Raw genomic sequence first — 13,173 nt, 5'->3', positions numbered from 1 at the left:
CTTGGTTAAATATATCTTCATCTCCTATCTTTTCAGGAGAAGTAAATGAAATGCTTTGATCCTCAGAGTCAATGCACAAGTTGCAGTCACGTGCGCAGAGGTTTTCCCCGGGGATGAAAGGCTCCGGTTGTTGGTTGAGGCTGTTGCGTTTCCCAGCCTCCTCCGGGGTGTTTTCTGCTGAGGCAAACATGTGGCGGTGCCGGTAATCAATCACTGCCGCGAGGGGAGCCACCCCGGAAAGGCCGGGCTGAGCTGACGCTGCCGGGCAGCCGGCTGGGACGCGGAGCTTCCTGCTCACCGCGCGTTCCCGTCGCCCGAAAGGTTAACCGCCACGGAGAGCCGCGCCCGACCCGCGCCCAACCCGCTGTGAGAAAAACATCACGTTGGGCTACAATGTGCCCTTCCCCTCTAACGCCCAACCTGTCATTGCGCGGACCCCCCTCTGCTCGCTTTAGAGCCGAAGTCTTCCCGCGGCCCTCTGCCGTCTTCTGCAGTCGCCTGGAAAGAAAGGAAGCACCGCGCAGAATGCGTCGGCCCGAGACTCCATTTCCATGCTTTTCAACAGACGACGAGAGATGGAAACAGAAACAGCAGGAGCAGCTCTGTAGAGAGACATATACATATATATATATATATATATATACATACATACAGAGAGAGAGAGAGCTGGAGTGAGAGAGCCAGAGATACGGACAGAGTGAGAGAGACAGACGGAGAGAAGACAGTGAGAGAGAGAGAGGAGAGCAGTAAGGAAAGAGAGTGTGAGGATGGGGGGAGTGAGGACTGAGGGAGGAGGGGAGTGGTGGGCGCTGGGTGGTGGGGGGTGGGGGGGGGGGGTTCTTTGGGAAAGGAGCCAATCCAATTACAGGCAGCAGTGCAAGCCGGGCTTCTTGGGCACTAAATTCACATTTCAGCAGTCTCTTCCTCTCCCCCCCCCCAGCTCCGCTCGGCTGCGCTCCGACAGGGAGGGGCGTCTCTGCGTGTCACCCTACGGCTCCGCGTCACCGGGTCCCGGGGGACGGCTTATCGGCCCGTGGCAGAGGGAGGAGAGAGGATCACGGGAGCTCGGTCGGGCCCGGATGCCGAGGCCGTTCGCCGGCGTCGTCGTTGGGGACGGGGCAGCGCCACGGAACGCGCTTCCAGCCTGAGAGAGCGCGGGGAGCCACAGACCCCCGGCCGCAAGCGTGGGCACGGGCGCACACAGAGCCTCCATCGCAGCTATCGTTCACGGGAACATGTTCGTCATCCATTAAACGCGTGCACGTGTACACCTCCGAAAGCATATGTGTGCGTGGGCGTACATCTGTGAGTGTGTTGAGCGCACCTGCAAGACATGCGGTTATGCTCGCGAGTGTGTGTGTGTGTGTGTTTCTGTTTGTGTGTGTACGTGCATGCGCATGCGTGGGTGTTTATGTGCGTGACGGAGGGGGTTGTGAAAGGGTTAAAGTGCTCTGGCTGATTCAATTTAGCATTGCGGAAATAAAAGGCTTAAATAATTGAAGTCATTCTAATAAGAGGATTACACAGCGCGGACCTCTATTATTCCACAGCTTGATGAGCACATATATTCAGAAATAAATAAATGTCTGTGTCCCCGGTCCATTTGCGTGTATCTCTGAGTTAAATCTAATTGCGCTGGCATGAGTGTTGCCAAAGCTAGCATCACAGAGGGAAAGGGCAGCTTCCTACACCAGCTCTAACCAGCTGCCTCCCACTCACTCTCTCTGTCCCCTCCATCCCACCATAACCACAGCTCCCTGGAGGCCTCCAGCAGCTCTGCTTCCACACTCAGAAGCTGTAGTTTCCCAGGGGGGTGGTGGTCAGGGGCGTTGGAGATGTTACACTGTGTTTTACGAGGGGCAGACTGGTTCTGTCATTCCGTCTCTCTCGATTCAAAAAGGTGCTTTATTGGCATGACATGTAACGTGTCGCCAAAGCGAATGTCACAACGAACAAGAACAAGTCAACTCTACAACCTGTTAGCTAATGAATGAATGCCTTTTCCATTATAGTGTGCCACATTATATGTATGTACAACATAAACAACAACAACAACAACATATACATGTATGCAATATTATATCTCTCTGTCTCTCTATCTCTCTCTGTAGGAGGAGTTCAGGGGCAGGCCTCCAGTGGAGGCAAAATTTCTTCACTCTTCTCCCACAGGTCAACCTGTAGCCTGGAAGATTGATGGTTCAAGCCCTGGTGTAGCCATCAACCGTAAGTCGCTTTGGATAAAAGAGTCAGATAAATGTAAAATTATTATCATAACGGCACCCAATGGACTGAGGGCTGCAGTGGCTTTGGGAGCAGGACTGGGCCCTGGGGTCTCAGGAACAGCAGCCTGTCGCATCTCTGGTCACAACCGATGGCGTGATCACACAACGAAACGCATTTACTACGCCCTGCAAATGCACAGCGAACACGACTCAGTTTATCAGCTTCCTGGGCCGTGTTCCTGCTCGGATACAGTGTTCCGATGTCGTCTTCTTTATGGGCCCTTTTGTCATTCCCGCTATACGGAAATGCATCATGATTCCACGCCAATACCTCTTTGCCAACAGCGGGGCTACGATCGGAAAATTGTATATGATATCAATGCAGGTGCCTGGGTTCCGTCTCTGCGTCCTGGCTCTAGATGAAAGCCACCTATTAAAGTTAATGGGTCGCTGACGGTTATACAGCTCCACTGCACAGGAGCTGCCCGTAATGACCGCCGCGAATGAACCCTACGCAGTGTGATGGAATGCATTAAATATTCAGGCGGAAAAAAAAAGGTTTTCTATTCTCGCTCGATCCATATTTTTCAAATAATCGCCATCAATCGGGCCGGGCGAGGCGCTGAGACGAGTGGCGGCCCACATTAATAACGCCCGGCTGTCCCCGGCGGAATATTAACGCTTTTCCCTCCTTCTCCTTCCCTTCTCTATTCCGTGACCCGGGCCTCCGAGCTCGGTCGTGGCGACAGGCGAAGACTCACTTCAATCCCCTTCCGCCTGAGCGGAACGCGTTATCAAACCGGGGGGAAGCGGGGTTGCGTTCCCCACTTCATTAAACCGCTCCCGCGTCGACTTTGAAACGGGCCCGAACCCCGGCCCACGCACGCATACGCGGTAAAGGCGCTTTAATCCTTTAATAAAGCTGGCTGCTTTGAATCGCGCGTTCCCCTGACTCCAGCAGCGGGGGTAAGAGGAAGTCTGGCTCCTCCGCCGTTATAAAGTGAAGGGCGCTAATCTCTCGGTAAACCGGGGCAGTGAAGCGCACGCTGGCGGGGAACGGCGGGGCCCGGCCAGCGCACCCCGTCCACAGCGGGGGGATCCCGGAGCATCAGCTGTCTTAAAGGGCCGGCGCGCGCGAGGCGCGGAGGTCCGCCCGTCTGCTCCTCGGCCTCCGCCGTCGTCTGGCCGACCGAGCCGCCATCAGACTCCATTAGTTCTACGGCTGTGCCCCGGTGCGCTCCAATAAAACAGCCCCGCCGGAGCATATGCCCACGTCTTCCCCTGCCGCTCACACCGAACATCCTGCTCTCCACATCGGAAAAAAACCAGACCTTTACTTTGTGTCTTCCAAATTAGTTATGTATTGACTAACTTCCGGAAACTCCTGTTCTGAAAGGCATTAATCTTTGAAGTATCCCATTTTCGCAGTGTACAGACCAGAGCTTTTTGCTACACTCTTATATTATTCGGTTATCACGTAATCATGACCGAAACACTTATCCGATTCACTTTGAAGCGCATTCAAAGGAGCCCACTCGCATGACCTTCCTGAAGGCTCGGGCGCATTGCGGGCAAGTCTGTGTTAGACAAAGCAACTCTGAACCCGGACTTACCTTCTTGAGATGGCCGCTCTTGGTGCCCACGAAGGCCACGCAGTAGCCGTTGTAGACGTAGGAGGTGACGGAGGTCATTCGGTCGCGGGTCTCGGTGTACAGCGTGTGGCCTGCCACCAGCTGGGAGCCGCCCAGGGGCTGGTTGATGTCCAGTCCGCAGAACGAGTCGTCGATGGGCACAGGCTGTTAGAGTAGAGGGACAATGTCACTCACCACATACACTGACATTGTACAGTAGTGTTTCCACACAAGGAATTACTGAATTTAATGATAAAGAAGTGGATTAATGACTCATTCTTATCAGCTTTTCTTTTTTTAATGACAATTTTCATTTTAGTTTTCTTTTTTCTCGCTAACTGGCAAGCTGCCACATTAGCAAGATAAAATGCAAAAGTGTAAAATCCAAAATGAAAACCCACTACCTCCTTATACACAAACACAGGTGGTGTTCCAGGAAGTAATAATCAGGGCCCTAAATGGCTCAAGCAGTTGGAGCCAAATTATAGGAAGTCATGAAGTCATGTTCTTGTGATTCTGTCAACTTGCAGACACCATCTGTAAAATATTTCCTGTGGGGAAAAAAGTGGAAGTGTAATCTGTAACAGACAAATAATGGAGGTGGAAAGTTGCATTCTGGGTGTGGCTGAAAAGGAACCAAGGTAAAGCATTGCTAGAATGTTGCCAGTCACCACCACCGAACAGCGACGTTGTAAGAAGTTGCGATAGCGATTTGTGCCAACCTGAGTGACAGTTTTTGTTGCACCTTCCTCTCCCTGTGCCTCATTAATAGTGCTAATGTCGCAGAGAAGAGAGACGCAGTGAAACGGGGAGCGGAGGCACCGAGCAGCCTTTCTGACACTCTGCCTCGGCCTCCAGAGGCTCGGTCACATGACCTCGTGTCAACCAGGGAGACGTCCTGACGAGACGCGCGCGGCGTCCGACGGTTTTTAAAGACCACGACGGCCATGGGTGATGCAAGACTGATGATTTCAGTGCTGCGGAGGGCACAGTTGCTTCGTTACAGACTAGCACTCTCTGCACACAATTCAGCAGAGCAGATAAAGAGTCTGGATTCAGGTTAACTCTTGTCAAGTTGCTGGACTGTGGCCTCAAAGTGTCATGTACTGTACTGTCAGAGCTGGAGAGAAAGTGACGCTCGGTTTAGCAGCCCTGCGCGAGCTCTACCAGAACAGATCTGTAGAAACGCCTGCCAAGCACGAGGATTACCGTTAACTTCCAGCCCTGTACACAGAGCTCTAAGCAACACACTTCTACTCTTTTATGAGCAAAAAAAAGCAATAAAGTGAAGGGGCATAAATGTTTCAGTTTGAATAAGCTTCTCCGTGGTATTTCCGCTTATTTTCATTTCCCAAAATAACATTGGTATCTTAGCAGAGATCAGCTCAGAACTCTCCTCTGTGTAGCTGTAACTAAAGTGTAGTATATTCAGCTGTGTATATGGGCACAAAAAAAACAGAAATGGCGATGTGTTTTTACAAAGCATGAGCGTGTTCTCATGGTGGGGCTGGGGACTATGTAAGCATTGAAATGCTAATGCTGGGGTAGTTATACTGGTGTGGGTGTGTTTGTGTGTGTTTGTGTATATTACAGGATTGCATAAACTGTATATAAAAATTACAATTTATATAATTTAGCAGATGAAACAACCTATTTACTGTAGATTTTAAGACTATCGATTATACACTATAATATATGATTGTACACTGCGATGTCTGCACACTTCTGGCAGCTACAGTTACAGTAACATAAATACATAAAGATGCTATATTAAACACCCCACTGCAATCAGTGTTTGTACTAGTCTTTAAACCAAACAGAATATATTTATCTAGCTAAAAACAGTCCTTTCACATATCTCTTCACAAATTCTCTCAAAGTCTCTGTTGCTTTTCCTACCCAGTAACTTCAGACCCAGTATTTGTAGCCTGTTTAGAAGGTCACATAACCTATGGTAGACCTGACCCCAACCTTACTGAGCTCATTGTATACTGAATATGCTACGTTCACAAACAGGGGTCATGAGGACAAAAGGTCTTGAACTACAATAAACGTTTTTCCTAAAATAGCTTGACCTCAGTAGGCAATAAATGAAACAATGCTTAAAGCAACTTTTGAGTAACCACGAGTGGTCTGGACGTTTAAATAACACATACAGATCCAATGACGGCTTGAAAGATAAAAGAGAAAAGCTAACGAGCCAGCTCAAATAATTTGCTATTCATTCCATTTAGATTTATTGCTAAAAAGATTACAAGGCACTGCAATGCAGCGTAGATTGCAAAAGCCCTGTGGCAAACCACCCAAATCCCATTCGGTCTGGTATGTCCTTTTTAACTACATCTGAGTTACAACCAAGTTGTGGCTTCGATTGCAAGCCTACAGAGAACGAGGAAACACGGAAATTTAATCATACTGCTATTACGAGGCCAGATGTTGGCAAATCTGCTTTTCCTTATCATTAATTCTCATGCTAACAGTTACAGCCATCTTGCATGTTACTACTCCAAAAAAGAGCATTCACCCAAAAAAAAAAATTCATTGCTGGTGCAAAATTCGACCCGCATGTAAAAAATGGCGATTAAAGGTTTTATTAGTTGTCAACCCAAAGACAGCGTGGACTGCACAAAAAATACTCCAACTTAATTTCCATAAAGGAAGAGAAAGTGTACAGGAAAAGAAAGAAAACTCTGTTTACTGAAATGGCAAATACAGTATATTACGATATAGTGTGTTTGGAAAAGTGAATTGTCTGCTCCTCAGATTTAGGCCCGTGGGTCTGACATTAAACACAGGCCAGAAACAGTCAACAAGTTTAGTCTGATTTATGGTCACAGAGAGAGAGGAAGGCTACCAGCTAGGCTGTGGTAATATCCACTGCAGCCACCTTCCCTGCAATAAACTTCTTTTATTAGCCCGTCAAACTGAAAATCAACTTCCTTTTTGGAAGATATGTATGTATGCTTCTAGGTTCTTATTTGCAAGTTGCATCATTTGCTGCTGATAAGAAATGTCTCTATAACCTCCATTTCATAATATCAGGACTAATCATACTTTACTCTGTCATGCATGTTTACTGTTTATATCTTTAAGCCCGCCTATAACCCTCTGATAATAAAACAAACCCTGAGGAAGCGTTTTGTTTAGACGTATAAAACTGGGCAGGCTGCTTACCTCCAACCAAATCCTGAGGCTTCATTTTCAATGCAGGCCATCTTAAAAGAGCGCTTGCAATTACTGTAAAATTTCAGTTTTACATAGTATATGCTGAATGATTAGAGCAAGGTCACACGTTTTTCTTGAGAATGATTCCCCCACAGAGAGTGATGAACTATGAGCGTAGCGTTTTGGATCTGGGCTACCTGCGGGAGAGGAGACTTTGTGAGCACCGTTGCAGGGCCCAAACACAGACAACAGTTCAGCTCCGACCTCGGGGACACCAAACGCAATCTATCTATGGAGGATCTTTTACGCTCCGGCGCGCTTCAGTGTTGTTGCAGGGCGACCTGCATACCTGAACACGCGCCGCGCTCTGGGGGGACGCGGCAGGGGAGGGTTAGTCAGCGTGTCATCTCAGACATCTCCTCTGGGGCCACGGGCCGAGGAATGAGTCGGAACGGAATATTTTTTCTTTTTTCTTTCTGGATGCCAAAGGCATTAATTAAGAAACACTGTCCCATGCAAGGCCCCCTGTTCTCTCTGTAGGGGCTGGGTAATGCTTCAGACGAGACAGCAGGGGTGGGGCAAATCACCAAGGTAAGCCGGGGTAGGTGAAATCACCCAGGAGAGCAGGGGTGGGTGATATCACCCAGGTGAGCAGGGGTAGGTAAAATCACCCAGGAGAGCAGGGGTAGGTAAAATCACCCAGGAGAGCAGGGGTAGGTAAAATCACCCAGGAGAGCAGGGGTGGGTAAAATCACCCAGGAGAGCAGGGGTGGGTGAAATCACCCAGGAGAGCAGGGGTAAGGCGGAACACCCAGCCGTTGACATGATCAAAAATAATCTACATTTGTGAAATTGTGTTGCTTTTCTTTAAAAGAAGGAAGAAAAACTTGGCACTGACTTTCAGCTACACTTGTCTCTGTGGTGGTTTTGTAGCACATTTTTGCACTGTTTTTTAGTGGGGTTTTTTTATTTGGGCTTAAAGGGATAGTTCACTTTCTTGAGTTTTTGATATCATTTCAGATTAAGTGTATGTTTTGGCAGTGATGGTGTTTGTGTGTGATTTTAGATTTTAGAATTTTTGACAGCCTGCTCGAATTATCCCTTTAAGGCAAAAAAAGATTTTGAGAAGGATTTCTTTTCTTTTTTTTTACAGAAAATCATTTCAGGCTCCAAAAGTCTCAAAAAGAAAAAATCCTATGCCATTTCTGAGCATGAGCTGCACCGGCGGAAAGTGAAAAGTGTTATGACCTTATTCGCTTATCTTAAATAATCCTATATGGATAATCCATCAAATCCTAATGATTAGGCACAAATCTTGAGTGATACGTGACAACCATGCGTAAACGTAACTAAATTCACAGGGTGCGGGCCAAACAGGTTTCCCTTAAAGCCCTGTACATGAAGGACATATTGAGGAAATTCTGGATTAGTGGTGGTGCTAGTTGCTCTAGGAGACCGGCCTTAGTGTAAGTCCTTTTCTCTGGTGAAAATCTGGTGGCTTCTGTCCATTCCCAGTGTGGCACACGCCTCCTGGTCATTACGTCTCCCAGGGAGAGGCCGAGTGCTAATGAAACCAAATGGAGCCGGCTCTCGATAACGTCTCTCTCCATCTGACAATCACCCCTGACATCCCGCTAATGGTGAATTTACTCATGTTAATAAAGGGGGTCAATGGAGCACCCTGGAGGGATTAGCACCAAGGCAGGCCTGCGGTTCTGATCTTGGGAGGGAATGTCATTAAAAACAACATCCCTCCTCACACGCACTCCCATTCCCACACAAACACTCATTCACACGCGCGTGCGCGTACACCGCAAAGCAATCGCCAACACACACACCCAACTAGCAATTAGAGTCCATAATTCCCTTTTAATTCATATTAGCAATTAAAGAACAAAGACACAAAGGACTGCAGCCTCGTGAGACAGAATTAAACCTCAGAAACATAACTGTGCCTGACAAGATGCTGGAGATATGTGGCCTTGTGAGAAAGACTGGGAATCTGCGTGAGCACAGCGGTGTGCCCCAACACATGGTCGGGAGCATGGCTGCTGACTAGCTCTCCAAGCGGGGAACCGTGTTTATTTGGATTGCACTGGAGAAAGATATTATCACTTTGCTTGCTGCCAAGAAAAATACACCCCTCCTTAATTCGCAAACATCTTTTCACTCGGTTAGACTTAATGTGAATGTTTTCCTCATTGCAACCACTGGTCAATTATACATAATCACTTATAGTGTGAGATTTGATATCAGATTTGATTATTGTGCTGTGCTATTTTAAACACACACACGCACACACACACACACACACACACACACACACGCACATAAACACACATGCACACGCACACACGTGGAGTCCCAGAAACAGTATCTGTGTTATTATGATGAATTAGTTCACCGAAGTTCTTCTCAGTGGTGAGGTCATTCTCTAAGTGTTTATTTCCCTTTCATTTACACCTGAACTGTGAATATCTTATTCATGTTATTAGGTGAGAATAAATAACTGGAAGTCACTTAGAACTACAAACAAATCATGACCTCATTGTCCAAGAAAGGAAGCTAGTAGTTTATTCAAGGCTGCGTCAAGCATGTATGTTGCTTTGGTTGTTTCAAGACACAGTTATGTTTTGTGTACACAAGAATTTCCACACACGCACACACACGCGCACACATACACAATAACCATTAGAGAGGGCTGGTGCCTGGATTTAAGTGTACATTGTATTCTTCAAGAGTGCTGAATGGTGTCTCTGTTTATGTACTGTTGGTTTATATCCTCCCTGTCAGAAGAGTTGGCTTCTTGCACTATTTTAAGGGCTGAACGAAGGCCAGATGTTCATGGTGTGAAATTGTTTTGTGCCAGTTCATTCAGAGAGCATTTATGTCAGTCTGTGCACAGACTTCCTACTCAGCCACCACAGTAAACCACTGCAGGGTCTACGGGCTTCCATTTCTGCAAAGTGCATGAAAACCAGATACACATTTACAGATTGTATTATTGGATTATCTAATTTCCCTGATTTATCCAAGTCATGTTAAGAAAAAAAATGATAAAAGCAATGACTTCCAGTGCTAAACTGTATTGTACACTATCAAATTGCAAAATACTCTCAGACACACACTTTTCGATATATTTTGTTAGTATTCAGTAACATTATCCGCTAATATTACTAGTAACACAAGTCACTGGGTAGTAGCTTATAATGTGTAAGCAATTTAGACATTTTATATCTATAAAGTATCAGCACACCAGTATTTTCATCCTGGAAAGTGGTACATTATTACTTTTCAACAAAATGTGTCTGCCTTCTTTCTAAGCTGTAAGACATTTTCTATCTATAAAGTATCAGCACACTGACATTGGTAAGACTTTAAGAAAGTAAATGACTTGCAGTTTAGAAAGAAGACAGACGTAGTTTGCAGAAAAGTAATAATGTACCACTTTCCAGGATGAAAATACTTTATCACGGATTTTCAATGACTGTGCCCTGAACCCTGTCATTGTATCCTTGAGTGAACCAATTTAGCTATACTGCTTTGTTGCAGTAGTGCCTTTTAAAGGCAGTGTAATGGTCCAGGATTGTGGACTAGTACAGTAGGCAAAGTGCACACTACTTCAAATTTGGAGGCTTAATACATGGACTCCTTGCAGTTAACTGAGGGAAAGATTACATCAACAATTCACATTGGACCAATATAATTTCAAGTTTAGATTTTTTTCTTCAAAGACCCCATGGTGCACAGCACTAACAATGGCAACCTAAAAAACATTTTACAGAAGCCAAAATGAGCTATAGCCTTATGGCCAGCCCAAAGGTAACAAAGTAAGTAAACTTTGAAGGGCTGTGCACTGTCAAACCCTACACTTATACATCCATCCATCCATCCATCCATTATCTGAACCCGCTTATCCTGATCAGGGTCGCAGGGGGGCTGGAGCCTATCCCAGCATACATTGGGCGAAAGGCAGGAATACACCCTGGACAGGTCGCCAGTCCATCGCAGGGCACACGCACCATTCACTCACACTCACACCTACGGGCAATTTAGACTCTCCAATCAGCCTAACCTGCATGTCTTTGGACTGTGGGAGGAAACCGGAGTACCCGGAGGAAACCCACGCAGACACGGGGAGAACATGCAAACTCCGCACAGAGAGGCCCCGGCCGACGGGGATTCGAACCCAGGACCTCCTTGCTGTGAGGCGGCAGTGCTACCCACTGCACCATCCGTGCCACTTATACATTCAAAATAAAATCTTATTTGTTTTATGTTGATTGAATCTAGGCCTGAGTCTGACACTGAGTGGTTCAGTGCGGGCCCTGTTGGATGTCGTGGCGGTGCAGACGGTCGACAGTAGACCCTTACCGCCTTGGTGCACTGGACGTCCTTCCCCAGCAGCCAGTTGAGCTCCAGGTTGCCCTCCCCCTGGTAGCAGGACTGCAGGCGCTCCTTGATGCGGGCGTTGATGTCGCGGATGGTGAAGACGCAGAGGGCCGAGTCGTCTGGCGGCCGGTGGTACTGCTTCTGGCCCTTGGAGAAGACGGCGAAGAGCACGTCGTCCTGGGCGCTGATGTTGAGCGAGGTGGCCAGCACGCGGCCAGGCTTGGAGAGGTAGGCAGCCTGCAGCAGGCGGTACTCCACACCATTGCGCACGCAGCCCACGGGAAGCGACACATACGAGTGGAACTTGTGGTCGTCCTTGCAGAGGCGCACGATCCGGGAGGTGTAGAACAGGTCGCTGGGGGAACCGCCCGACGACATGCTGTTCTCCGGCGTCTCGGGCTGCACCGTCAGGAAGTACACGAAGCCCCCGCTCGCAAAGCCGTACACGTAGTAGATGTCGAAGTGGGACACCAGCGCCAGCGTGTCGGAGGGGATCTTTATGAGCGAGGAGACAAAGTCGGTGTGCATCTCGTAGTCCAGCATGGCCGAGGACTCGGGGTCTCGGGGCAGCTTGCGGCTGGAGATGGTGGGGAAGTAGTCCTGCTTGCCGTCCACCGCCGTGCCAATGAAGAGCGTGCCGTCCTGCCCGTGCGAGGGCACGATCACCCCGTACATGGTGCCCGTCTGGTTGACGCTGGAGAGGTAGTGCTCCTTCTTGTGCGACGGCTCCACCAGGATGAAGAGGTCGTCCAGCCGCAGAAGCTTGCACACGCCCTGGTAGAGGCTCCCGCAGGCCAGCAGCCGGTTCTGAGAGTAGTCGATGAGCAGCAGCTTGTTGACGTTGTTGGTGGACACCAGAGGCTCGGTGCAGGGCTGCACGATCAGTGGAGGGTAGCAGGCCTTGTTGTCGTCCTCTGGGCCCGTGTCGTGGGACACCAGCAGCGTCAGGTTCCCGGAGAGCTTGTAGACCCGGTTGACGGCACCGATGTACAGCGCTCCTGTGGACCGGTGGACGGTGAGGTGGTTGAAGGCCCACTCCCGACGCTCGGGGTGGAAGCTGGTGAAGGTCTGGCTGCTACCCGCCTGGGCAGAGAGGAGGGCCAGGACAAAGACGCACCAGCCCAGGCTCCACCCTACCCCGCTTCGGGAGCTGAAGGACGCAGTCCCCCGGGGCTCCAGCCGGTCCTCCACGCCTCGTGGGGCCCGCATAGCGATTACAGACGGACTGTTCCAAGAATCTTCAGGAATGGGAGGGGCGTGGGGGTGTAATGTCTTTACCGTTCTCAAAGGCTGCTTGTGTTCGTGGTGCGTGCCTTCGCCAAGGTCTTCACATGTTTCTGAAAGAGAAAGAGAGACAAAGAAAACAAGAGCCGAGTCAGTCATCGTTGACTCACAGACACTGTCAGTGGAAAGTGGAGGAAAGAACATTTCATTCAATGAAGCAATTCCCGCTATTCGGACAGCGAGCCCGCGGTATGCAGGGGAAAAGTGATGGATGCTGATGAGGACAATTGCAGGAAACGTTACGTGTGACGATGAGCTGCTGGATAGGACAGAACAATGCAGGAAAGTGAGCCGCGGAAATAAGTCCGACCTGAGTCATGAGACTCCACTGCTGAGACGGCACAGCGGTCGTTTCTGAAAGCTACCCAAAAGTTCCTTATAAATGAACACAAATCTATCCTGGAAAGCACTGCGATGAGTCACTTTACTCGCTGTCCAACATGTGATCTGTTGAATCACAAGAGCAGACAGGTGTCTAA

The 13,173-nt window shown here is 48.6% G+C and overlaps 1 protein-coding gene across 1 annotated transcript in view; it reads right to left on the bottom strand.

Moving 5' to 3' along the window:
• The window catches only part of plxna2 (plexin A2), a 170,666-nt gene extending 158,047 nt beyond the window's left edge, over window positions 1–12,619 (bottom strand). Inside the window, exons 1-2 of the mRNA XM_061259087.1 lie at window positions 11,393–12,619; window positions 3,836–4,018 (exon numbers count right to left, since the gene is read on the bottom strand). Coding sequence (XP_061115071.1) covers window positions 3,836–4,018; window positions 11,393–12,619 — 1,410 coding nt within the window. The remainder of the gene's footprint in view (window positions 1–3,835; window positions 4,019–11,392) is intronic.
• Window positions 12,620–13,173: the final 554 nt, after the last annotated feature.

The sequence above is a fragment of the Conger conger genome, chromosome 10 (genome assembly GCF_963514075.1).
Source record: "Conger conger chromosome 10, fConCon1.1, whole genome shotgun sequence".
In the NCBI taxonomy this organism is placed as follows: Eukaryota; Metazoa; Chordata; class Actinopteri; order Anguilliformes; family Congridae; genus Conger; species Conger conger.
The sequence above is the reverse complement of the archived record's forward strand: the minus strand, read 5'-3'. Positions and strand labels throughout refer to the sequence as shown.